General features: G+C 37.1%; 1 protein-coding gene across 1 annotated transcript; it reads left to right on the top strand.

Moving 5' to 3' along the window:
- Positions 1-1831: 1831 nt before the first annotated feature.
- Positions 1832-23300, top strand: LOC147286335 (NAD(P)-binding Rossmann-fold superfamily protein). The gene is made up of 11 exons (XM_086241791.1): positions 1832-2063; positions 2474-2517; positions 3702-3819; positions 10677-10824; positions 13361-13573; positions 15443-15577; positions 16360-16494; positions 16731-16946; positions 20446-20570; positions 22296-22353; positions 22932-23300. Exons 1-11 carry the CDS (start codon positions 1966-1968, stop codon positions 23040-23042), a joined length of 1401 nt encoding a protein of 466 aa, XP_086097917.1. The 5' UTR covers positions 1832-1965; the 3' UTR covers positions 23043-23300.
- The last annotated feature ends 346 nt before the right edge of the window (positions 23301-23646 follow it).

The raw sequence follows: 23646 nt of genomic DNA, 5'->3' as shown, positions 1-23646 counted from the left end.
CTAAATCATAATATCTTATACCATATGGTCCATATCTTAAAGAACATACAGTACATAGGGTTTAGTGCATAGATTATAGAGTATAAAGAGTATTCGGGTATATAGAGTATATAAGATTTAGTATTAGGGTTAGTGTATTGATTATAGAGTATAAAGAATATACTGATTTCATTTATTCATTATACTAATTTTGTTTAACAGTATTTGCCTCCAACGCACATTATATTCATCTTATATCACATGAAACCTATTATATAATTTGGTTTCTTCAATGTTTTTTATTAATATAGTAGATAATATGTTAAATAAACATATTGTCAAGTTTCATTCAAAATTTTCGTATTTTGATAACAATTTCCGTCGTTTTTGTCTAATTTTGTCGAAATCGAAATTTTAATCGAAATTTCCATCAAAATTTCCATCGAAAATTTCCTCGAAATCGAAATTTTACTCCTTGATAATAACCCATAACATATAAATTTTATTATTTTAAATTGATATAAACAATTGTAAATCTAACCCAATAACCAATAACATATAACATATCAATTGACATAAACAAAACCCAACCCATAACACATTTCGGCTAACAGAACAAATAAATTATAACAAATCTAAGTATCTAACATTCTAACCCAGAATGCTCAATCAACAAATCAAAAAATTCAGAAACCAAATAACAAATTTAACCCATAAATATCTAACCCAGAATGCTTAATCAACAAATCTAAAAATTCAGAAACCAGTAGAAACCAAATGCTCAATCACAAACTCAATCACTTACCATAACCTCTCAGAGAGGCTGGTGCAGACGTGCAGTGGTGCGATGCGAGGGGGAGAAAAGCTGGTGCGACGGCGACAGAAGCTGGTGCGATGACGACGTGCAGTGGTGCGATGCGAGGGGGAGAAAGGCTAGTGCGATGTCGACAGAAGCTGGTGCAATGGCCAGAGAAGCTGGTGCGACGGCGACGACGAGAGACGGTGACGACGTGAGACAGTAACGGCTTCTGGGGTCTGCGACTGGCAGTCCCTTGCGAGTTGCTAGGAGAGGGTTGGGATGCGAGGGAGAGTGGCCGCTGCTCGCTGGGAGAGTGGTCAGTTGGTTTAGAGTTTGGGAATTGGGAGTCTGAAGTCTGAAGACTCTGAACTCTGAAATTGAATCAGTGAATTGATTCGATTGAAATTCAAAATTGGGAAATTGGGATTACTGATTTAGTTTAGTGGATTAGGCATTTAGGATTTTAGGCCATTTAGGAGTCATGGGCCATTGGGCCTCACGGGTGTGGGTTGGGTTTTTGGGTGAAAGTTAAAAAATGAAATGGGTTTAGTGATATTTGTGCCCATTAAATTAAATAAATAAATTTTTAATTAAATTTTAATTAATCGGTACGGGACGAGACCATCCCAGTATTGAACCTTCAGGACCGATCTCATCTCGCTTGAGATTGGTACGGTACGAGATCGGTACGAGATTGGAAAAAAAAAACGGAATGGGACCAAACGATATGGAATGGCACAGAACGATATGGTTTTGGTATTTTCGGTCTTAATGCCCACTCCTATTATCAGTGATGACAGTAGGGTTGGGCTGAAAATAGAACTCTCAGAACCTACATTTTATACAAACAGGCCCTAGACCATTACAAACAGGCCCTGGCCCTGGACTCTCCTCGTGCATGATATCGCAGTCACTGGACCATTACAAATTAGATGATTAGATCCGGTTGTCGGTTTACAAGTGGAAACAACCCGACCCGATTTAAAATGTCTTGGTTTAGTAGAAGCAGGCCCTCTGAAAATGAGGTCTAAAACCTTTTCTTTTTTGGTTTTTAATCTCTGTCTAAAACCCTTTCCCCGCCAACCGGAATGTGAAACTGAAAACCCTCAGTCTTGAGTCTTCAGTAGTATTTACAGTCTCTGTTCGGTTAATCGGGTTCTCTGGGCCGGGACCCGAGAAAACTCAACATGGAGGAGAGAGCAAAATACTTGGCATTGCTCGGAGTCGGAGCTTTGCTGGGCTCTGTTTCCACCATCTTTCTGCTCAAGCTTCTACCAAGGCGACAGTGAGTCACTCTTTACTTTTCTTTCTCTCATCTCATGCTCTGTTTGGTTCCCGAGAAAATTATGTCAAGGAAAAACAAAAGGAGATTCGGGAATTTAGTTCTGCTGGTTTTTTTTTATTTTATTTTTTAAACTATATATTTATACCCTTTATTTCTATGTTTGCCCATTTAATTTGGCTAAATTTTCTGTTGTTGCGTTGCCTAGTTTCTAGGAAAATAATAACAATAATAAAAAAAACAATGGTGGATAACATTCAAAATCTTCATTCCTTGATTGTTACTCATTAAGTTTAGTTTGGTGGCCTCATATGTTACATTTCAGAACAGTAATTGGTTGATTTAAATGCAAGACGCTGGTAAAGGTGGTTGTGATGTAATGATAATATGCTGTTGATTATGTACTTGTGCAGAAGGATTGCGAACCAATGCGATAAAAAGGCAGTTGAATTGAATAGTAAGTTTCCTATCTGATTTAACTCGCAAAGGAAAACCAGTTTATTGATTGTTTCATTGTTCAATTTATTGCTTATTATACACTTGACCTTTGCCTAGATTGGGTTGCATGTAAAAATGTGTTAGTTTCACCTTACTATATGGAACTCTTTAGAACAACTTTTTACTCTATCTGCTTGTGAAGCCTTAATGAGTAGGTACTTTTATGAGCCTTGTATGGTTTACCATAATATTAAATCTAGAGTTATAGTAAAATAGCCTTTTTTATTTTTTGTTTTTTATAATGGACAATAATGATAGTATTGGCTATGAATGTTTCCTCTTGACTATGAGAAAATAAGAAATATACAACACTCAGTGTCAGTGATAAATTATCATAGGATTTCTCTGATTCCACCATATATAAATGTTTAAATACAATGTTCCATCTACATTGATAGCACTGACATTCAATGTGACAAAGACCTCTAGTTTCTAGAAAAGTTAAATATTGCCGTACCTGAATAAAGAGCTTAAAGGACTTAACACTGCTATGTGAACCTTGCGCTAAGTAAAATTGGATATGCAAAAGGTGTACATATGATGCAGGAGCATCTCCTAGGGTTCCAAGACTTATTATTCTTTTTTAGTAGCTTTTTAATTTTTATTCCTAGCTGGATTAGAGTCTAGTTTCCTTATTTCATTAGGTCTTTAAGGTAATTTTACTTTATGTTTTCCTAGTTAGTTTAGGTTTATGCTTTCCTACTTATCTTAGGTTTATGTTTTCCCTATATAAGCTTAAGGCTTAGGTTGTAATAGACAGTTTTTGGCATAATATTATTCAGAGATTTCTGATGTGAGAGCTTCTTTTGGGTTCCTAAACCCTAGAACTCATCTATCTACGTTCCAACTTTGATTCTATAGCTTTATTCTCTCTCTTTTCTACTGTTATTGCTGGATTTTCCTTTCTACTGTGGTTTTTGCCCTATTACTATAGCTGGACAGCAGCCCTATGCTTCTGTCCTGCATCAATATACATACAAAGCTGGAATATGTTTGCTTGTAGTGTACATTGCAACTGTTTGTGTTATCACATTGATTGGTTTTATATGTGATTGCATACTGGTTAACATAACCCATTTGTCCCTTATGATGTTTGTTTTCTGTTTTGGTTCTTAATTTTTTTTGTTATGATTGTTATTATAGGTAAAGGGCCTGTATCCAAGCCACCTACAAATTGCTGTGCAGTTAGTGGGAATGGAAATAGCAGGGTGGTTAGTGTAGACCTTTTAAGTGATGAGATAGTTTCGGAACAACTAACGAGGTATAATATATTTAATGACTAAATGTTATTGATTGTTTCAATTAGAATATGGCTGAATTCGTTATTTTCATTCATCTCAAGGTATATTTATACATACAGCTAGATTACCATTTAGGTAAGTCTAATACATTAACTCCTAGCTAAATAAGGAAAAAACCTAAATATAAGCCTATATATACGCTAACTCTCCCCTTCAAGTTGGTGCATAGATATCGCACATGCCCAACTTGGATAACGATGTATGGAATGGTCCTCTAGTAATGGCATGAGTCATCATATCAGCCAGCTGATCCGCACTCCTAATATAAGGAACCTCAATCACACCAGAATCTAGGTTATCCTTGATGTAGTTCCTATCAAGTTCAATATGTTTGGTTCGGTCATGCTGCACAGGATTATTAGCAATCTCAATAGCCGCCGTGTTATCACAAAAGAGCTTCACCGGTTTCTGAGGACCATACCCGAGTTCACCTAAGAGAATTTTGAGCCAAGTAATCTCCGTAGTCGCATGATGAAGGGCACGATATTCAGCTTCCGCACTAGACAGTGATACTACATTCTGTTTCGTACTTCGCCAAGTCACCAAGTTGCCTCCAACAAATGACACATATCCTGAAGTAGACTTCCTATCCAATTTGGATCCAGAAAAGTCGGAGTCAGTGTATCCCACAATATCCAAGTGTCCATGCCTAGAGAACATAATACCTTTACCTGGAGAAGACTTCAGATAAGCCATAATACGGGTCACTGCATCCATATGTCGGTCACTCGGGTTGTACATAAATTGACTTACCACACTAACTGCATATGATATGTCAGGCCTAGTATGAGCGAGATAGATCAACTTTCCTACTAGCTTCTGATACCTCTCTTTGTTTGTCGGAACCTGATCAGGATATATAGCCAAACCATGGTTTACCTCAATAGGAGTATCAACTGGCTCGCAGGCAGAGTTACCAGTTTCAGCCAAGAGATCTAATGTATACTTTCGTTGAGAGAGGAAAATTTCTTGTTTGGATCGAGACACTTCAATGCCCAAGAAGTATTTTAGAACTCCAAAATCCTTCATTTCAAATTCCTTGGCCAAATAACCCTGTAGCTTTTCAATCTTACTCGGGTTATTACCTGTAACAATCATGTCATCAACATAAACAATGAGCAAGGTTATATCATCACCATCCCGTTTATAGAACAGGGTGTGATCCGCCAGGGCTTGCTTAAAACCATATGCCTTCATTGAGTAGCTTAACCTGCCAAACCACGCCCTCGGTGATTGCTTCAGTCCATACAAGGCCTTCTTCAGTTTACATACCTTACCTCCTTTCGGTGTGAACCCCGGAGGAGGATCCATGTACACCTCTTCTATTAAATCACCATGAAGGAAGGCATTTTTCACATCAAACTGTCGCAATGGCCAATCCAGATTAACTGCAAGAGAGAGTATGACTCTAACAGTGTTCATCTTAGCCACAGGAGCAAAGGTCTCTCGATAGTCAATCCCATAGGTCTGGGTGTAACCCTTGGCAACCAATCTAGCCTTGTACCTGTCAACTGTACCATCTGATTTATACTTCACTGTGAACACCCATTTACATCCCACCGTCTTCTTGTCTCGGGGCAACTCAACCATTTCCCAAGTAGAGTTCTTCTGGAGTGCCTTCATTTCCTCTACCATAGCAGACTTCCACTTGGGATCTCCAAGAGCTTCCTGAAAATGACTAGGAATAGACACAGAAGACAACTGAAGGGCAAAAGCTAGGTGAGACTTAGACAGCTGATGATAAGAGACAAAATCAGACATGGGATAAACAACATTGGAAGATGATTTGGAGAAACCCAACCTCTCAGGTTCTTTACGATCACGAAGATGATATCTCCTACTCTGACCACCAACTTGGGAATCAAAGTCAGTAGAACTTGAAACTATAGGATTAGAACCCAAATCTGAAACTACAGGATTAGAGTTCAAAACAATATCTGAAGCTGAAGCTATAGAAGAGAGAAGATGTACCTCAGAGTCAATCTCAGAAGAGTCATTCGATGGTATGGTAGTGTCATTGAGAGGAGTACTAGGCATAGTAGGGGGCACGTCAGTAGCAGCTTTGTTCCTCTTGTATAACCTTTTTGGAACAACCAGGCTGGTCTTTCACCCCTTCCTTCCTCATGTTCCACCAAACCTGGAGTCGCGGACTCCTCCCCCTTACCCAAAATCCACAACCTCTTCTCTTCCAACCACAGTTGTTCCTCTTCCTTACTACTAATCTCCCCCTGAAGAGGAACCATAGAAACCTCCCCAGAAAAATAGGACACCCGTTCACAGAACTCAACATCCATTGACACATAATATTTACTTGTCGGAGGATGAAAACATTTATATCCCTTTTGGGAAGTGGAATAACCCAGGAAGACACATCTAAGGGCACGAGGGTCAAGTTTATCTCTATGAAGTGAGTGAACATGGACATAGCAAACACAACCAAACACCTTAGGACAAAGGTTTAGGGCAGAAGGAATAGAGTGATACTGAGACAACATCCTCAAAGGAGTATGATAGTCAATGGTATGAGCAGGCATCCTATTGATAAGGAAGACAGCAGTCAGAACAGCATCAGCCCAGAAACGCTTGGGAACATGCATAGTACCAGAAGAATCAGAGGCATCAAGATAGCTCCTCTTAACAGCGTCCCAAACCTCCTTTGCTGTACCACACTGAACAAAATGAGACATGAGGTTAGGTGTCATGGAGTTGATAAGCCATGACTTCACCAAAGCATCCTCAGCCTCCCACTCATCATAGGCCGGATCACTCTCAGCAGGAGCCACTTTCCTTCCTGAAATATAGCCCTTCTTCTTTCTGCCGGCAACATGCATCTCCAAAATCTTAGACCAAATGCGATAATTCGTACCATCCAATTTGATATGGATTGGAGACGAGGTCTCCTGAATGGTCACAGTGGATGACATCTTGCTCTCAGGAATCAGAGGAGACTTGGTGTTCGAATGGGCTAGTACTTCATCAGACATGGCTAGGGTTGCTGATTAGCAAGGAATCGGCTAGGGTTGCTAAGCAGCAAGTTCTGTTTGGCTGGGTTGCTGTTTGCGACTAGGGCTAGAGGAACTAAGATTGCTGTTTGGCTAGGGTTTAGGAAGATAGGCAAGTCAGCCACAAAAGATAAGAGCTAGGGTTGCTCTTGAAGGTTGCGGCAGCTGCAGATCTTCAAGGAAATTAGGGTTGCAGCAAAAAAACACAAGATGGGCAGCGGAGAACTGTAGCGCCGGAGTACTGTAGTAGCGGAGTTACTGTAGCAGCGGCGTTACTGTAGCGTCAGAAAAAAAGTTTAAAAGGAAAAAACCCTAGGGCTCTGATACCAAATTAGAATATGGCTGAATTCGTTATTTTCATTCATCTCAAGGTATATTTATACATACAGCTAGATTACCATTTAGGTAAGTCTAATACATTAACTCCTAGCTAAATAAGGAAAAAACCTAAATATAAGCCTATATATACGCTAACTGTTTCCTATTTGAGGCAGCAGAACTGGTTAGAGTAGAGTAGAGTATATACACATGCATTATCCTTTTTTGGTAACATGGGATTATGTAGGTCATCTTTTATTCCAATTTTGTTCTATTTAGGGCCTTGTGATCTAGGCTAGTTCAAGTTTAAAGCATTAGTATCTTTGTGCCTTCAAAGCATTTATTTGATACTTTCTCCTTCTGTAGTCATCCTACATGGTTTGTTTTTTCATTATCTTCCTCGCAATTATTGAAAACCTTTCACCTTTCTTTTGTCTTTAAACACATTAATATCCTTCTCTGATTTGATATGAACTACACTTGACTTCATGATATTCATTTTAACATACGAAGTCCGTAGCACTTTATTCAACGGGTTGTTAAAAATTAAACTTCCGAAGGTCTGGAACTTTTGATGGTTTTCATAGCATTATTTGAATTCCAAGAGGATATCTTCGCAAACTGAAATTTTCTTTTTATAAGAAACAAAAATTTTATTAATGAAAGAAAGAAGAGTACAAAACAAGACAGACAAGAGTTTTTTTCACAAAGAAAAAAAGAGAAAGATGGACAAGAGATCCATTAGGAACGAAAAAAAACTCCACTAGGTCAGCCAAAGGCTGGAAGAAACAAACACCCTTACTCCAAAAAAGCAGACCAATCTATAAGTGTCAAACTCAAGGGAACACCCTTAAACTGTTTAGACAAGTAAGCCCAAAGGGAGTCAAAAATAAATCCTGTCCCACTAGGTTTCCTTGTGAGAAGTGCAAGGTTTGAAGAAGAGGGAAATTTTATGGAGATTTGTTGTGTTTGGCTCGTCGAAATTTCTGGAAAGTGGTCAAAGAAGGTAAGTTGCAGTTTTTGGAATGATTCAGAGGTGGGTTGTTTCAGGGCTCTTGGCCGACCGGTCTCCCAGACACAGAAGCAATCGAAGATTTCCAGGTCACTTGGCCGACCGGTCGCCCACTCCCAGAGAGGTAAGGGTAATCACAAAGAAGCTATTCCAGAGTCCAATAGGAAAGGGTACAGACCTAGGAAGACTAAGAAGACTTGCACAAGGTTTTCCTAGTTTAGAAAGGTAGTTCTAAGGGTTTCCTAAGTGTACAAGGTTTAGAATTAGGTAATTAGGCTTATTCCCTAATTCTAGTAGGAATAGGTTTCCTAGTTGTCTTTTTACTTGTAAGCTGCAGCCTATACCTTATAAATAGGTTGCAGCAAGCCTTGTTAAGGGTGTGTGGGAAAAACACCAAAGGATAACAAGAAGGGAAAAGCCAAGGGAGAAGAGGAGAGTTTCTCAAGTCTTCATAAGTTCTGAAGAAAGGCAGAAACTCAAGAGTGATAGGGAGAGAAAGAAGAAGCTGCGGGTAGAGGGTTAGTTTTAGGGTTTCAATAAGTTCTTGTAATCTATTTCTAATCTTCATAGTGCAGCTGTGATTCTCTAAGGATCACACGGGGACGTAGGCAAAGTTAGCCAAACCTCGATAACAAATCTTGGTGTTCTTGTGTGTGTTTGCTTTTGCTAGTATTTCTGTGTGGTTTGCTAAATCTGTCTAATTCTAGAATACATCAAAGAAAAGATCACAGGGGTTTAATTCACTACAAGGTTTAGGGTGATTGCTATGTTTTGGGTAGTTTGGTTGGAAAAGGAATAGAAGGATTTTGATTTTTTACAATTTTATGGAGATGGGGTGGAGGCCCTCTGTGATAGATAGGAGTATATTTTGGTCTTCATTATGGGCTTCGGTTTCTTCAGAGTTACGTGGAGTTCCTTTTTATGCTATCTTTGCAGATTGGAGGGCTGTGGTTATTTAGGAGACAGGCTTTGTTATTGTTTCACAAATTCAAAAGCTGCTTTTTAGATTTTTTATTTTTTTTATAAATATATTAAACAATATTTTATTGATAAAAAGAATAACTACAACCACTGAGGAGAAGCTGTCCACCACAACATTGGAGTGCACACCTTGTCCTCAGTAATTGCTATTGTATTTTGTTTAATTCTTTTAACAAAAGTTATGCCTCTCATTGAAAAAATGAAATTCTGTGTTATTTTCAATTTTATTAGTTAAAGAAAATTACAGAATTGTAGTTGGAGATGGAAGTTGTCTTCGTACCCTTCCTATATGTACTCATATTTCTTCATATTCTCTTTGAATTAGTATTAATTAAAGTTATACATGGAACAGCACACTCCATGTAAAAGTGAAAAATTAGAAGTTCCAAAGATCACAAATTTCATTGGAGAAAACTGTAAATTTTTTTAATGCATGCGCAGAAACTTTGAAACACCCCTTACCATATCCTAGCTTTAAGATTGTAATGAAGTAAATAATAATAACAAAAAATACTATTACATAAATGAGACCCTTCAATTTGCAAATGACATGTAGATTTTTGATTAAAAATTATGGTCAGCAAATCATGTATGTCACTGTAAGAGTTTACAAATATAACATAAAACTGGATTTTTGCTTTGATAGGAAACAAGACTTTATTCATCAAACAGAAAATTTACAAAACTGAGGACATAGTGTCTTCTAAAAGAAAAACAAATCAGTTACAAATATACCCAAGACATCTACAGAATGCATTATAAATAGCAGCACTCCAATCTGAGAAATATAAGAAAATGAGCTTTCCCTAAACTCTGATGACAATGATGCCCAGAGAGATGCCCAGAACCAAACCCTCTCCCACAAATAATTCACCTCCTCACCATTTGCATCCTCAATATCTGTCTATCCCTTTCTAGCGAAATGACCCAAACAGCAATTATTGCACATCTTCCCACCACCAGACCCTTCTTTCTACCTCCAAAAAACTTATGCTTCTCGCAGAATAGTGCCACACATGTAGCTGGAATCACCCAGCACAAATTTGCCTTCCTACTGAGGAAAATAAGAGTAATTTATGATACTCAGATGGAGTGCAGTGGAGTCAGCTGGAGGCTATTTGAAAAATACTGAGAGCAGAAAATATCATTAATATGCCAAATGGCCCGAATATAAAGCATCGAGACACCAATTATATATTTTTCAACAGTCTTTCATCGATGTTAGTAAAACGTAGTTTTATTCTGTTCAAGGTTCAAGTGAAGAATTGACTACAGGCATCATTACATTATGAATATGTATCTAGTTTTTTTCCTGTTTTAACTAACTAAAATTAGCTACTAGGACTTCTGGCTTTTTCTAAATGTTTTACTTTGTATTTTATGCACAAACTGACTGTTTTTTGAGTGGGGCTGAGGGTGGAAATGGTAAAAAACTTCTCTTTTATTTGGTATAAATTTTTGATGTGGTTGGCATAGTTATATCTGTTATCTTTCTGGTCATTAGGAACATTCAATTCTTTGGACTTAACCCTCAACAAAAAGTGACTGCATCTTATGTTGTGGTCATTGGTCTTGGAGGAGTTGGAAGTCATGCTGCATCAATGCTTTTGCGATCAGGGGTTGGCAGGCTCCTTCTCGTGGACTTTGATCAGGTATCTCTGTGTTTGACTTCTATTAATCCTTCTGAGTTTGTTTAGTATGTTAATTCTCTCTCTCTCTCTCTCTCTCTCTCTCTCTCAAAATACTAAATACTATAATGCGTGTTTTCATTTGCTTCCATATCATTTCCAGGGTCCTCTCCATTTTGTTATTGTTCACAGAGTAAATGGGGGAAATCCTTTTTCTCCATTGGTTCATTGCTAGGGTAGTGTTTTCAGTGGTTGGGATAGAGGGGTTATGACAAATTCCTTTGGGGACCTTGCATGTTGGAGTGGTTGTTTTGGTGGCCATCCATTCAGATCAATATGGAATGCATGGTATTTGGGGGTTATTTATTGTCTTCAGCAGGAACTTAATGCAAGAGCTTTTGAGAGCCATGAGAGTTTAAAAGTCAGACATAAATCCGTGTTGATCTCTCTTGTAGCTTGGATGTCTTCTTGGAACTGTGTTTCATTTTCATCTCTTTTTTGTTTTTTAGAGCTATTGAAAACCACTATGCAAGGCCTCACATTGGTTGAAAATGAACCACTAAAAACACTATGAAATCCTTTTTCAACCACTATGCAAGGCCTCACATTTTAGACACTAGTATTCCCTTAGAGTGTTTCTCTTCAATACCATCCATGTGCTAGGGCAGTTCCCTTAATGTTGAGAGAAAGATCCCACATTGAAAATGTGAGGCCTTGCATAGTGGCTTATAAGGGTTTGGGCTACTCCTCCCATTGCCAATTGGTTTTGGGATGGATGCCTAGATTCCTTCACTTAAGAAGAAAATGCTTTCAATATTGTGGTTTCCCCCACCCTTCCCCCTCTAAATTTCTGATCAAGAGAAATTGGAGGCACAACTTCGATGTTATAAGAGGTTTACATGTCATGGGGCCTTATAAGAGGTTTCAGATACACACACTCATCCATAATTAAGAATTATTGCATTTCTAATTAGGTTATATGTGACTGTATTAGTTCCTTCTGAGTTTCATAAAGTCTGAGGCTCATATTAAAGACCACAGAATTTCACATTTACCAATCTAAGTGACACTTTTTCCTACATTTTTATTCCAAAGAAACTGTGAAGTGTTGTTTGTTTCTAATTTTATAGGAGTAATTTGCTATTGCGTGAAAAGTTCTCTGTTTATGAAGATTGGATGGAAGAAAATTCTATAGGAGTAATCACGCCATCTGTCAAGTTTGTGTCGAGCACTCATTATTTTTTTTTGTGCCACTGCACTGAAAATGCAGTGAATATAGTGACACTAAAAAGGTGCAGTTACAATGAATTTTTTTTTTTTGGGTTATTTGGGTGTGTGAGAGTATGTTTTAGTATGGTTTAGGGGATTTATGGGTGTATGATGTACAATTTATAGTTTTTGTTAGGGTTACATAAGTGTAGCTGCACCTCAAAATAAGTGTAACTAACGTTTCTGAGGCGTGCCTCATAGCGAGGTGAGTCTGAATTGCCTAAGGCGTTAGTAAACTTAGTATATTTAGAGATCTGCCAAAAAGGTGGTCACCTTATTTAAGAAGGTGTCGCACATGCCTTGAGGTGCCTCCGCAGATATGCTTCTTCTTTTTTCTGTAGAATTTCTTTTACTACTGTTTTCGGGGATGTGACATACAGCTCTTCTCAGGTCTTCTTCTTCTTGGAGTTCTCTTTGAACCATATCACAAGATTTAATCTTCCCATGAGCTATAATCCAAACTAACACACACACGTACGTTAGGGGGTACCTTGGCTTTCAAATTACAAGGGAGTGCCATATAGCACATCTGCCTGAACACTCCCTTTCCATTACAAGATTGCCAACATAGCACATCTGCCCAGGATCTGGTGCCTCATATTTTGGGTCTTATGATGAGTTTCTAAAACTGATGGCCTCTGCTCCACCTATAACCACTTTGTTCAATATAGATAATCACCCATATGTGGATGGTGGATCCCCTACTTCATTCTCCTGGATTAATGCAGTGGCTGGTAACTCAAAATTTCTCAACCTCGCTGTCTCTTCTCGCCTAGTTCTTAGGATGGGTGAACTTCACCCCACTAAGGCTATCATCTTTTGCTACCATTCATGTACCTTTTTTCAATGGCATCCTTATATGGGTCTTTTATATCTAGCTAAATTGTGTCAGTTAGCATCAAATTTGAGTTTAGTGTCTGTTTTAGAGTATAAAGTGAGTCAGTTTGGTAAACATCATTCTAGTTCCTTCTTATGTAGGACTCGGTAGGAGTGAGAGTCATCAGTCTGGTAAACATCATCTTTGACTTGTATGCTCTAGCTAGCGGGGTAGTGTAAGTAGTGTTGTTTGTTTCTTAATTTAATTTGACTTACAGGAGTAATTTATTATTGTGTGAGACCCACAACTCTTATGTGTGTAAGTGGGTCAACTCTTCTCCAGACAGCATACATATAAATAGCATAGAGAAGTTGGCAGCCCTTGTTTCAGCAGAGCATTATTATCTTCTTCTCTCTTCTTATCTAATCTAACTTCTAACTGACATCTTTACTCATTTGTTGATTTCATGATAAGGTATCAGTTTCATCACTCAATCGACATGCTGTTGCAACAAGAGCCGATGTTGGTATCCCAAAAGCTCAGTGTCTGAAAGAACATCTCTTGTCAATCTTCCCGGAGTGCCACATAGAAGCAAAAGTGCTTTTATACAATGCATCATCTGAAGAAGAAATTCTTTCGGGTCATCCTGATTTTGTTTTGGACTGCATTGATAACATAGATACAAAGGTACCTCTTCCGCCTGAAACTGAAGTTTATTCTGTAGCATTTATTGAAATTTATAAGTAGTAGTCATTTCTAATATATCACATATCTTCTGTATTGCATATCCCTTTCTTATGTATATATATAGGGCCAACTGCAACTGCACCCCACAGGTTTTGTAAAGGACACGTACACCCCCTAATTTTGATCACTGTTATCTCTATTTAGCAGTCAAAGGGCAAGACCATCAATTTAACCATAAGAATGACAAACATTATAAAAAAAATGAATACTGTTGTTTACCAAAAAAAAGTTCAGGCTCCTGAGGTCGCTGCCTCGCCTCCCCACCTTCAGTCCAAGGCGGCACTCTCTTTAGCCGCGACTGCAATGCCTCCCCTCTCCTTAGCCGTGATGCTTCCCTTCTTCCTCATATCTCTTTCTTCTCTCTGCAAAATGTCCGTAAAATGCAAAAAAGAAAAGAAATTGTTTGGAGGGTGCTGGAAGATCTGCATATTTGAAGATCCTCCATGGAGATGCACCTCCTCCTCCCTTCAGGAATTCTTTCTCTCTTTATTTGCACCTCATTCTCCTCCTCCTACCCATTAAGGGACCCCTCAAATAATATTATTTAAGGGATCCCTCGTGGGGCCCATTCTATATTGTATTTCATCGATCTGATCCGTCTATCTTTTAGGCCTCTATTCAAAGATCATCAATGCTAAAAATTAGACAAATTGGAAATCATTAAGATATCTAATTTTGATAAAATAAATTGATAAACATAATGTTTTCTATAAACACTTGAAATGATACCATTTAATCAAACTATTAAATGGTTTCCGATTTATCTAATTTTCGGATGATCGATCCTTAAATTGAGATCCTTTATAATGTGAAATGGGCCCCACAAGAGATCCTTTATTTACTCTTAAATGAGGTATACCCTATTTTAACCATAACGAGGTATGGCTTGTGGGACTACTCCGCATTATATTTTGAACATCTGAGCTGTCTATTTTCTAAATTTATATTCAAGGATCATCCCTCCAAAAAATTAGACAAATCGGAATACTTTTTTTTTTTTTGGTTACAAAGGGAGGCCAAGGAAAGAGGCCTAGAGGGGGGAGGGGGGGATCGAAACCCGGTGAGGAGGGGGGCAGCACAACTGCTTGGCCAACTGGCCTACCCAAGTCCTCAACAAATCGGAATACTTCATCCATATATAAGGTTTGATAATACTTCTACCGTAACCACAACTTAATTTACTTCATCCATAATTTATGATATTTGGGGAACGGATTTGAACTTGGGGCCTCTTCTTAGATGAGAAGTGTGGCTACCAACCGGACTATGTCTATTTAGTCAAATTATCTTATATATCATGTGACTTGTGGTATTCAAATGTTGTTAGCTATGCATTGTGAACAAATGCTTGGTCACTTAAATATATAGGTGAAGATATATCCCTTCCATGCATACACTACGTAATTTAGATATGTATGTGTGCCTTTATGTACAAATACAGAAATTGTATTGACTAGAGGAATTTCTTAATTCATGCAACTGGTGACAAATAATTTAATATGCCCCTATCTCTGGCCATATAATGTTTGCTATTTTGTACAGCTCATCCTTTCTCTAGGATCTTGAAATAAGCATCCCATAGACCGTTAGACAGGGCTGTACTTGCAAGGATATATAGAGCTGCATCTAATAATTAAGCAAGTTTTGTGGCAGAACTCTGTGCAGTACTTGTTTTACAACTGAAACTAACAGTGATTTGGAAAACCATAAGTACTGTTTTCTGTGTACCCTCTGTTGTTATAAATTATTCATGTATCCTACTGTTAACTGAATTGTTTCATTTTCAAATTCATGTGTCATGTGTAATAGGTGGCACTACTTGCTGCATGTGTACGTAGGGGTTTGAAGGTACTGTCAGCAACAGGAGCTGGTGCTAGAGCTGACCCAACAAGAATACGCATTGCTGACATAAGACAATCAACAAATGACCCATTGTCTCGAGCTGTAATGATCTTGGTTTATTTTAACTAACTGTTCTTTTTTATTGCTTTTGTACAGTTTTCTATTGCAACAATGAAATATGCCAAGTCATTTTTCTTTATAGTGGACATTTTTTTTTTATCATTTACGTGCAGTAAAGTGTTCTTCCTGTTAGCTGTCTGTATTTCCCAAGAGCCTCTCATTTTCTTGTCTTTTCTGAATGATTGCATGTATACTTTTTCATAGTGGTAGTCAATTGTTTAAATCTTGATTTGAATATTTAAGGGTATGGCGAGATACCTCTATAATATATTGCTAATTATTTAATGTTTCTAGTTCGTCTGTTGAGCCTAGATGGACATCTTGTAATTCATCTTTTAATTTATTTGATAAAAATTTGTGTTTCCTTTAGCAAAATGCTTCTGTAATATATTCTTAGGGTAATGTTCTCTTCCCAAATAGCGTAGTATGTTATGTTGCCATATTGTCAATATGGACTACACAATCAAATAAGAATCCACATGATCATTGATTTAGAGTAACAATTTGGAAATATAACATTTCCCTATATATATAATTTGTATTTATGTGTTTGTTTATGTCTATATATAAAAAGTAATATTCTTTTGCTGGACTGTGAATAAAAACCATACATTCAGATAAAAGAACATTACCCTATATATAGAGGGAGGCATCTTATAGGGTGTGACAAAGTATCTGAAGATTTATTGACTATAGTAATCTGCCATATAGTTCGTAGTCTTGGGATTGGTCTTATAGCTCCTTATCAAATTTGTATTTTCCAGGTGAGGCACCGTTTGAGGAGGGATTATGGCATTGAGGGTGGCATACCTGTTGTGTTTTCATTAGAGAAACCTAAGGCAAAGCTTCTTCCATTTAAAGGACCAAGTGGAGAAGAAGAAAATCCTTCAGATTATCAGGTAACATTGTTTGCTGGATAGTTTGAAGTTTTTGTTACTTTCAATGAATTATATAGATTGCCAACTGTTTAATATCTGTGACGAGTAAAACTTAAATGTTGCTAAAAAATTTGAAGTTTTTGTAATTTTCTCTGCACCGCACATAATTATAAGGAGCTCCACAGTAGTTATTTTGTTATTTTTTTTTCTTGGTAACAATTTGTGGTTTGACATTCTGTCCGCTTACCTTATATCAGATTCTACCGGGGTTTAGGGTTCGCATAATACCTGTTCTTGGTACCATCCCTGCAATATTTGGACAGATAATGGCCTCCTACATTGTGACACAACTGGCAGGGTTGCAAGTGCAAACAGAACCTGTGATAAATTTGGATATGGACCATTACCGGATGCTTCACCAACGCCTTATTGAGCATGAGGAGTCATTGTATGGCACTGCCTTGCATGTCCAGGTATGGGAAGGTTTCCTTCAAAGATTTATTGATTATGTCACACTCGTTTGAGATTACTTTTCTGTTGGTTGTTTGGGGCTGCCTTTGGCTCTTTTTCGTTATTTTATGATTTCTATTGAATACATTGATGGGATGATATAGGTTTTGTTCTTAAATGTGTACTTGGGTAGTCGAGTTATTGGATTTTATATTTTTATATCATCTTCCTGGTTATTTATTATTTTTGGTAATAAACTACTATTTAAGGGCTACCATTTTAACAGCATGGAAGAGACAATTAAGAGTGTTAAGTGAAACGAGTTTTGCTTTCTATGAAACAGCTCTGCTACTGTGTGATTAATAATAAACTTTTGATTTTTCTTACATCTTGTGAGTGAAAGCCTGCAATACTGCCAAAGTATTTTGGTTTGACCAAGGAACAGAGGGTCAATCCTTTTAATAATTTCTTCTTGGAGTTGGAATAAATTCTTAATTCCTCTGTTTCAGTCTCATTTTATGCAAATTGATTGGAGGTAAATTAATTTTTTTCCAATTTGAGGTCTGTTGTACATACTGCTTCCTTTATATCTATAATCACCTTTTCCCTCATTAAACCCAGAGTATGCCATAAACAAGTCAATCACTAATTGCATGTGATGTTGGTGGATAGAAAATTAGTATATGTGTTGCAGTTTGTATAAGGTAAAAATTTTTCGGTAAAATATGGTGTATATATTTCTTTATCAGATTTGGGTACTTCTTGGATGCCAGTGGCTTGTGGGTCTAATCACACCTCCTCTCCCCTTGCAAACAAGGGTGAATGGTAGAATTATAGTTTCAGTACACATTGGAGGTATTTTTTAATTACCAAGCAAGAAAAGTACCACTTGTACTTTTGACTACGTCATTAAAAAGGAACTTGGTGATTTGGGTAGTTTATTGTGGTTATGGTGGAAAGACCTTTTATTAATAAATCAATATTTGGTTGGCTCTTGCAAATGGGCTTCCAGTGCTATGCATTCTCAGAAAAGGCCATGGCCATCCTACATAAGCTAGGAGATATCAGTTTCTAGATTTGCAGTTTTGGGGAGCTAAATTAAAGTAATAATTATTCTGGTGCTTTATCCTTATGTTTCAAGTTTTATGGCCAACTTTGTATGCAAAGCTGAGCTGTAAAGTTGTTCTTTGATGACAAAGCAATGGTTACAGTAATGAGTTATGTGATACCAATTAGGCGATTTCCCATTAAATACTCATGGCCAAAAGGAAAAGCCCATACCATTTCAAGAAGCCATTCTAGATACCTTGGTTTGTGGAGATTCTAACCATTGGAATGCTCATATTTGTTTGCATTTGGTTCTTTTGATGTATCTCCTGCAGTTATACTCCTAACTCATTAATATTTAAGTCAATAGGGAAGTTAACTAAGATTTTCATTTCATGTCAATTTGCTAAGTCACAATTGACACCTTAGGTCAATGTTCTGTTTTTGTTAGTTGGATCTATGATTTTTGATGTTCTGTTCCACCTCCAAGTGCAAATATTAGTCAGTAGGTTAGCTATAGTTAATGCAACCACAACTCTTTTAACATTGACTTTTAACTAGCCTGCAAACAAAATAAACTGTTTTGCATGTTAATCAGATTAAGTTTAGAAAAGAGGGAGGAAAGAACAAAGATGAGGCAGAGATTTGAGGAGCTGGTGCCCAAAGAAGTTTTCTGTTGGAGGCAAAAGAAGGTGACAGCAATTCAAAGCTGCTCCATAGAATAGTTAATGGTGGGAAGAAGAGAAATACGATTGATAAGTTGGAGGTGGTTGATGGATTAATTGAGGAGGATGAGAGTGTGATTGAGCAAGAGATGATCACTTTTCTTTTCCTTTTATTTTTTTCTTCTTCCAAAAGCTGTACTCTAGTGATGAAAAACAGAGGCATGGAATTGAGGAACTTGATTGGAGTGCAATAAGTTCATAAAATGCAAGGTAGCTGGAAGACATTTGAGGAGGGGGAAGTGAAGAGAGCTTTCTTTGGTTGTAGCGAGGAAAATTCTCTTGGTCCAGATCGATAATCTATGGCATTGTATCAAAACTGCTGAAACATCTTTTTTTTTTGTTTTGTTTTGTTTTGTTGTTGTTGTGAGAAGAAACAGAATCTTATTTCTGTGCATAAAAGAGATTGCATAGCAGTGGACAAGAGATCTGCTTCAAAGGATACAGCAAAACTGATTAAACCAGACAGAACAAGCAAACCAGAGTGTTACAAGCATGACCAGCCAGAACAAAGAACTTAAGACCAAGGAAAGTTGACATACTGCTACTTTCCAATTGATCAAAATATCTGAAAAAGAAAGGTCCCTAAACTCTGAAGAAACCAATGCCCACAGTGCAGACCACAATAATATTCTGTCCCATAATTCATCCTGCCCATCCCCCTTCTTGTTTTCAGAATTTTTATTTCTCTCTAACCAAATAACCCAAAATAAAGCGAACACCGAAAAACCTTACAGTGCTTTAGCCATCCCCTAGCAGCTTGAAGAGTAATGCGATGAAAGTCCTTGAGGAATCTGCAAGAAACGGGGTGGTTAATGAAGAAGCAAATGAGATGTACATTTGCCTAATACCAAAGAAGAAAGAACAAGTTTGGTCACAAGCCTTTATAAGATCATTTCAAAAGTTTTGGCAGAAAGACTAAGAAAGGTTTTGAAGAAAATAATATCAGCGTCACAAGGGGCTTTTGTGAAAAATAGGTAAATACTGGATGCAGTCTTGGTAGCAAGTGGTAGAAGAAACAAGGAAAGGAAAGAGGGAAGGTCTGTATTGAAAATTGACCTTGAGAAGGCTTAGGACCATATGAAGTGGGACTTTCTGGATTTTGTTTTGGAGAAAAAAGGCTTTGGGGAAAAATGGAGGAAATGGATTGGAGTTCGCTTGAGATCTGCAAACTTCTCAGTTATGATCAATGGAAGGCCAAGGGGAAAGTTTGGTGCCTCAAAGGGATTATTGTGTGGTGATCCACTATCACCCTTTTTATTTACTAAAGTATTTGATGTTTTGATCCGTTTAGTGTCAAAAGCAAAGGAAGCAAGAGTTCTGTGGTCTTGTAGTGTGTTAGAGTTTTGGGTGATATGACTGGAAAGAAACATGAGGATATTAGAGCATAATATTAAGGAGGAGGTTGGAGGCTTTTTGGGATAGAGTCAGATCCTGGTCTTCATTATTCTTCATTATGGACTTTGGTTTCATCAGTTTTTCGGGGACATTCCTTTGTAATGTGGATGGATTGGAAAGCTGCTGTGAGTTAGTTTTAAGGTTGATGAGCTTTTTGTTTTGCTTTGTTACTGTAAGGGCCAGTTTGATTCTGATTGTTGTGTAAGAAAGGCATGAACTTCTTGAGGCGGATATCTTGTTCACTGTGTATTTTGTGGCATTATGTTGTATCTTATAAAAGAAAATGTTCTTACTGTCTTGAAACACTTAATCTTACATTCTGTACTGTTATATTAACCATTGCCATTTTTTATAGGTAGATGTTGAAGAAGTGATGTATGTTGTGAAAGAGTTGTGGCATGGAAGAAGTGCAAGAGAGCCATTTGCTAAAGATGTAGGACGTGGTATGTGGCGATCGGTAAATGAGTTAATGCTTGTGAGGTATGGATTTGCTTTTATACCACATTTGACCAGCAAGCATATAATATTTTAATTGGTAAACTCCAGAAAGCAATACTTGTTGTGAAACAATAAACTTGGTTGAGAATCTTTCTTTCAAGTTAATCTTTAGATAATACATTTTACTTATAGAAAAATAATTCATATCTCTTATATGGGGTTTTACAAGGAAACTAACCATAATAAGTGAAAACTCTATTGGTTTCTACATTAACAATGATGATTAAAAGGAATGGGTAAATGAAGTGGCCGATGAAAAAGGGCACTTTGGGAAGTGTGGTGACCGGTGGCTAACCACTTATTTACAACTCTTACCCTTGGATGTCGACCACACAATGATAAGAGCTGGTACAAAATTCTTATGAATCAATGATATGGCGCTGGATGCATTTAAGGCTACCTGATAAAAACCATTTTTTGGAAAGATCAGAGGACAAAACCTAGACGAAGTAAAAAAAAAGTACGATGTGAAAATATCCATATAACAATAATTGTTGGTGGATGCACCTCTTGTTAATCAATTAATTGTTCGCAGACCCGACGTATACCAATACTGTACTCCTCTGACAGTTTTTGGTAAAGCTTTAGTGAATAAGAATGCAAGATTATCAGTGAAATGTATGTGCTTGTCATCAATGTCATGACTCTGCTAGAAGAGCTCATGAGTATATAAACTTTTTTGGTCAGATTTGTTTAGTCCTTTCACCCTTGATGGACCCTCCTTTAATTTATCAATGCACGAAACATTGTCCTCATACTCTGTTGTTGGAGTGTCTGTAACCGAAGAGTTTATACGATCTTCGGATCTTAACCATACAAATCAACTTGCTCCACAGAGGGCAAGTACTTCAGAGTGATTGCAACCAACCTTAGGCTAATTAACCATATATTTTAATTCTTCTTATAGCACTCAAATAAACTTTTATAGAAGAACATACACACTAGCAAGTAGAAAACACCCAACAACAGAAGAACATATGCAAACACATTAATTTCATCCACTGCCAATGAGAACTTAAGTTAATACTGAAAAGCATACTTAAATACCAAAAAATTCATCCAAGCATCTCATTTGATACACCACAATCAACGAATCAACTCTTGAAGGAGACAACCTTCATTTGTTGTAGTGGAAGACATAGAAACTCAACTGACAAGCTGTTTGCACTTCTAGGAAGCCAGAAACACAAAAAAAAAAAAAAAAAAATCAACTCTTGAAGGAGACAACCTGCATTTGTTGTAGTGGAAGACATAGAAACTCAACTGACAAGCTGTTTGCACTTCTAGGAAGCCAGAAACACAAAAAAAAAAATTAGGGCTTTGGCACATTGGTGCTGAAAACAGGCCATCCATGTGGACTGACAGACGTATGATATGACTGTATGGGCCAATATGAGTGGCATGTACCACTCCCCCTCTGTAACTTGTTCTTCTTGTGCAACTTCAACAAAGGTCTGGTTTGGTCATTACTTGAAAAAATTGGGTGAAACAGTTTGAAACGTGAGCTGTTTGGAGCTACGTGATCTATATTGTTACTCAATTTGATTGACTGACTTGTAATCACATAGAAACCATCAAATTCACCTGTGTATTTATCATATTACAGACTTTTAGTCATGCATCTCGCTAAAATAATTTCTTTCTAGATTGTAAATTTTGACTTATTTATCACTGATGTTATTACACTTATTGTTCATTTCTTTCCAGGTGGGACCGGGAAAAGCCGGCATCTGTGTCCAACCTAATTCTCTTAAAATTCAAAGAGGTATCTGACAATATATCAACTTTAGCATATTAGGCAGCATAGCTTCATTAAAATTTTGAAGCCAGCTGTTTATCGATTAATTTTGGTGTTCACTCAATGCCAACATATTCCAGTTTTCTTGTGCTTACAACATTTAGTCTTATAAATCCTTTTCATTCAATCTACCAACATTTAAAGTGTTTTCCTGCGAAGTGTAAGGAAAATATATATGTTCTAAATCATTCATATTTGCCCTAAATTGTGTGTAGCAATTGTCGCTCGCAAGTATATAACATAATTGTTATCATTGCCTTGACTTGAACATTTTTCTTTTTCCAATGAGGGACTTGCTGGAACACCATTGCATATTAGAGAACATTAGTTTGTCCTAATTGTGTTTTAACATCATGTAACTCTAGCTTGTTAACCAAACAATGGCTGTTATGAATTTTACCCTCTTAGCCAAAGGCAAGGAAAGCAAACTTCAGTGATACCCCATTTTCAATGTAGCAAACCATATTGCTTAAGAAGATTATTTTTCTGCTTTTTTGTTTTTTGTTTTTTGGGGGTTCCTAACATGATCTGCTTCCTCCATCCAGGCTGATGAACATGAATCGACGACTCTTGAGGATATTAAAGAAAGAGAACCAGAATTCTTTGTTAGAGTGACATCTATTCTGAAGCGAGCTGAAATAGAATTTGGCTTGTAAATAGCATAAACCCCTTTTTTCCTTCCCCGGTAGCTTCTTTCAAGAGGGGTTACCTCTCAAATCGTTTGTTATATGTTGCAGATTCAGGAATAGATCTTAATCTTGTACTATTATAAAGTCGATCCATTTTGAAGTCATAGTCTTCGCCAGAACATGTATTACCAAAAATATCTTTTGAATATATAGTTTAGTTAACTCATTAATTATACAAAATTGTGTGTTAAAACAAATTAATTGATTCCTCGGGTTGAAAATGAGTGTCAAAGGAAAAGTGAGGAGACAATGCGAGGATGAAGGAAAATTTGGTGTATCATTTTGGTATTGTACACTTGTACATGTTAATATGAAATATTTTGAGTACTTTACCTGAAAAGTCAAAATGAAAAAGAATCTTAACCCATAATTCATTGCCGACCACGCGCATGCAAAATAAAATGTCATTTGACTTAATTTTGTTTTGGAAAATTTTATACATACTCAAAAATCTTTTTATTTTACCCAATTTCTCAATTTATCCAATCATCATTTTTTTGAAATTAATATTTTTTCATTTTATCCGACCCAAATTACTAGTATACCCTTATTAATAATATCCAACCTCCCT

Source organism: Dryas octopetala, chromosome 4 (assembly GCF_963921425.1).
Source record: "Dryas octopetala chromosome 4, drDryOcto1.1, whole genome shotgun sequence".
Lineage (NCBI taxonomy): Eukaryota > Viridiplantae > Streptophyta > Magnoliopsida > Rosales > Rosaceae > Dryas > Dryas octopetala.
Note: the sequence above shows the minus strand (reverse complement) of the source record. Positions and strands in the feature narration are given on the sequence as shown.

What these genes read in the sequence shown, in the direction of transcription:
- LOC147286335 (XM_086241791.1), top strand. Translation starts at nt 1,966, where the DNA reads ATGGAGGAGAGAGCAAAATACTTGGCATTGCTCGGAGTCGGAGCTTTG. An exon ending in AAGCTTCTACCAAGGCGACA is followed by an intron (nt 2,064 to 2,473) that starts GTGAGTCACTCT and finishes GTACTTGTGCAG; the next exon opens with AAGGATTGCGAACCAATGCG. An exon ending in AAAGGCAGTTGAATTGAATA is followed by an intron (nt 2,518 to 3,701) that starts GTAAGTTTCCTA and finishes TTGTTATTATAG; the next exon opens with GTAAAGGGCCTGTATCCAAG.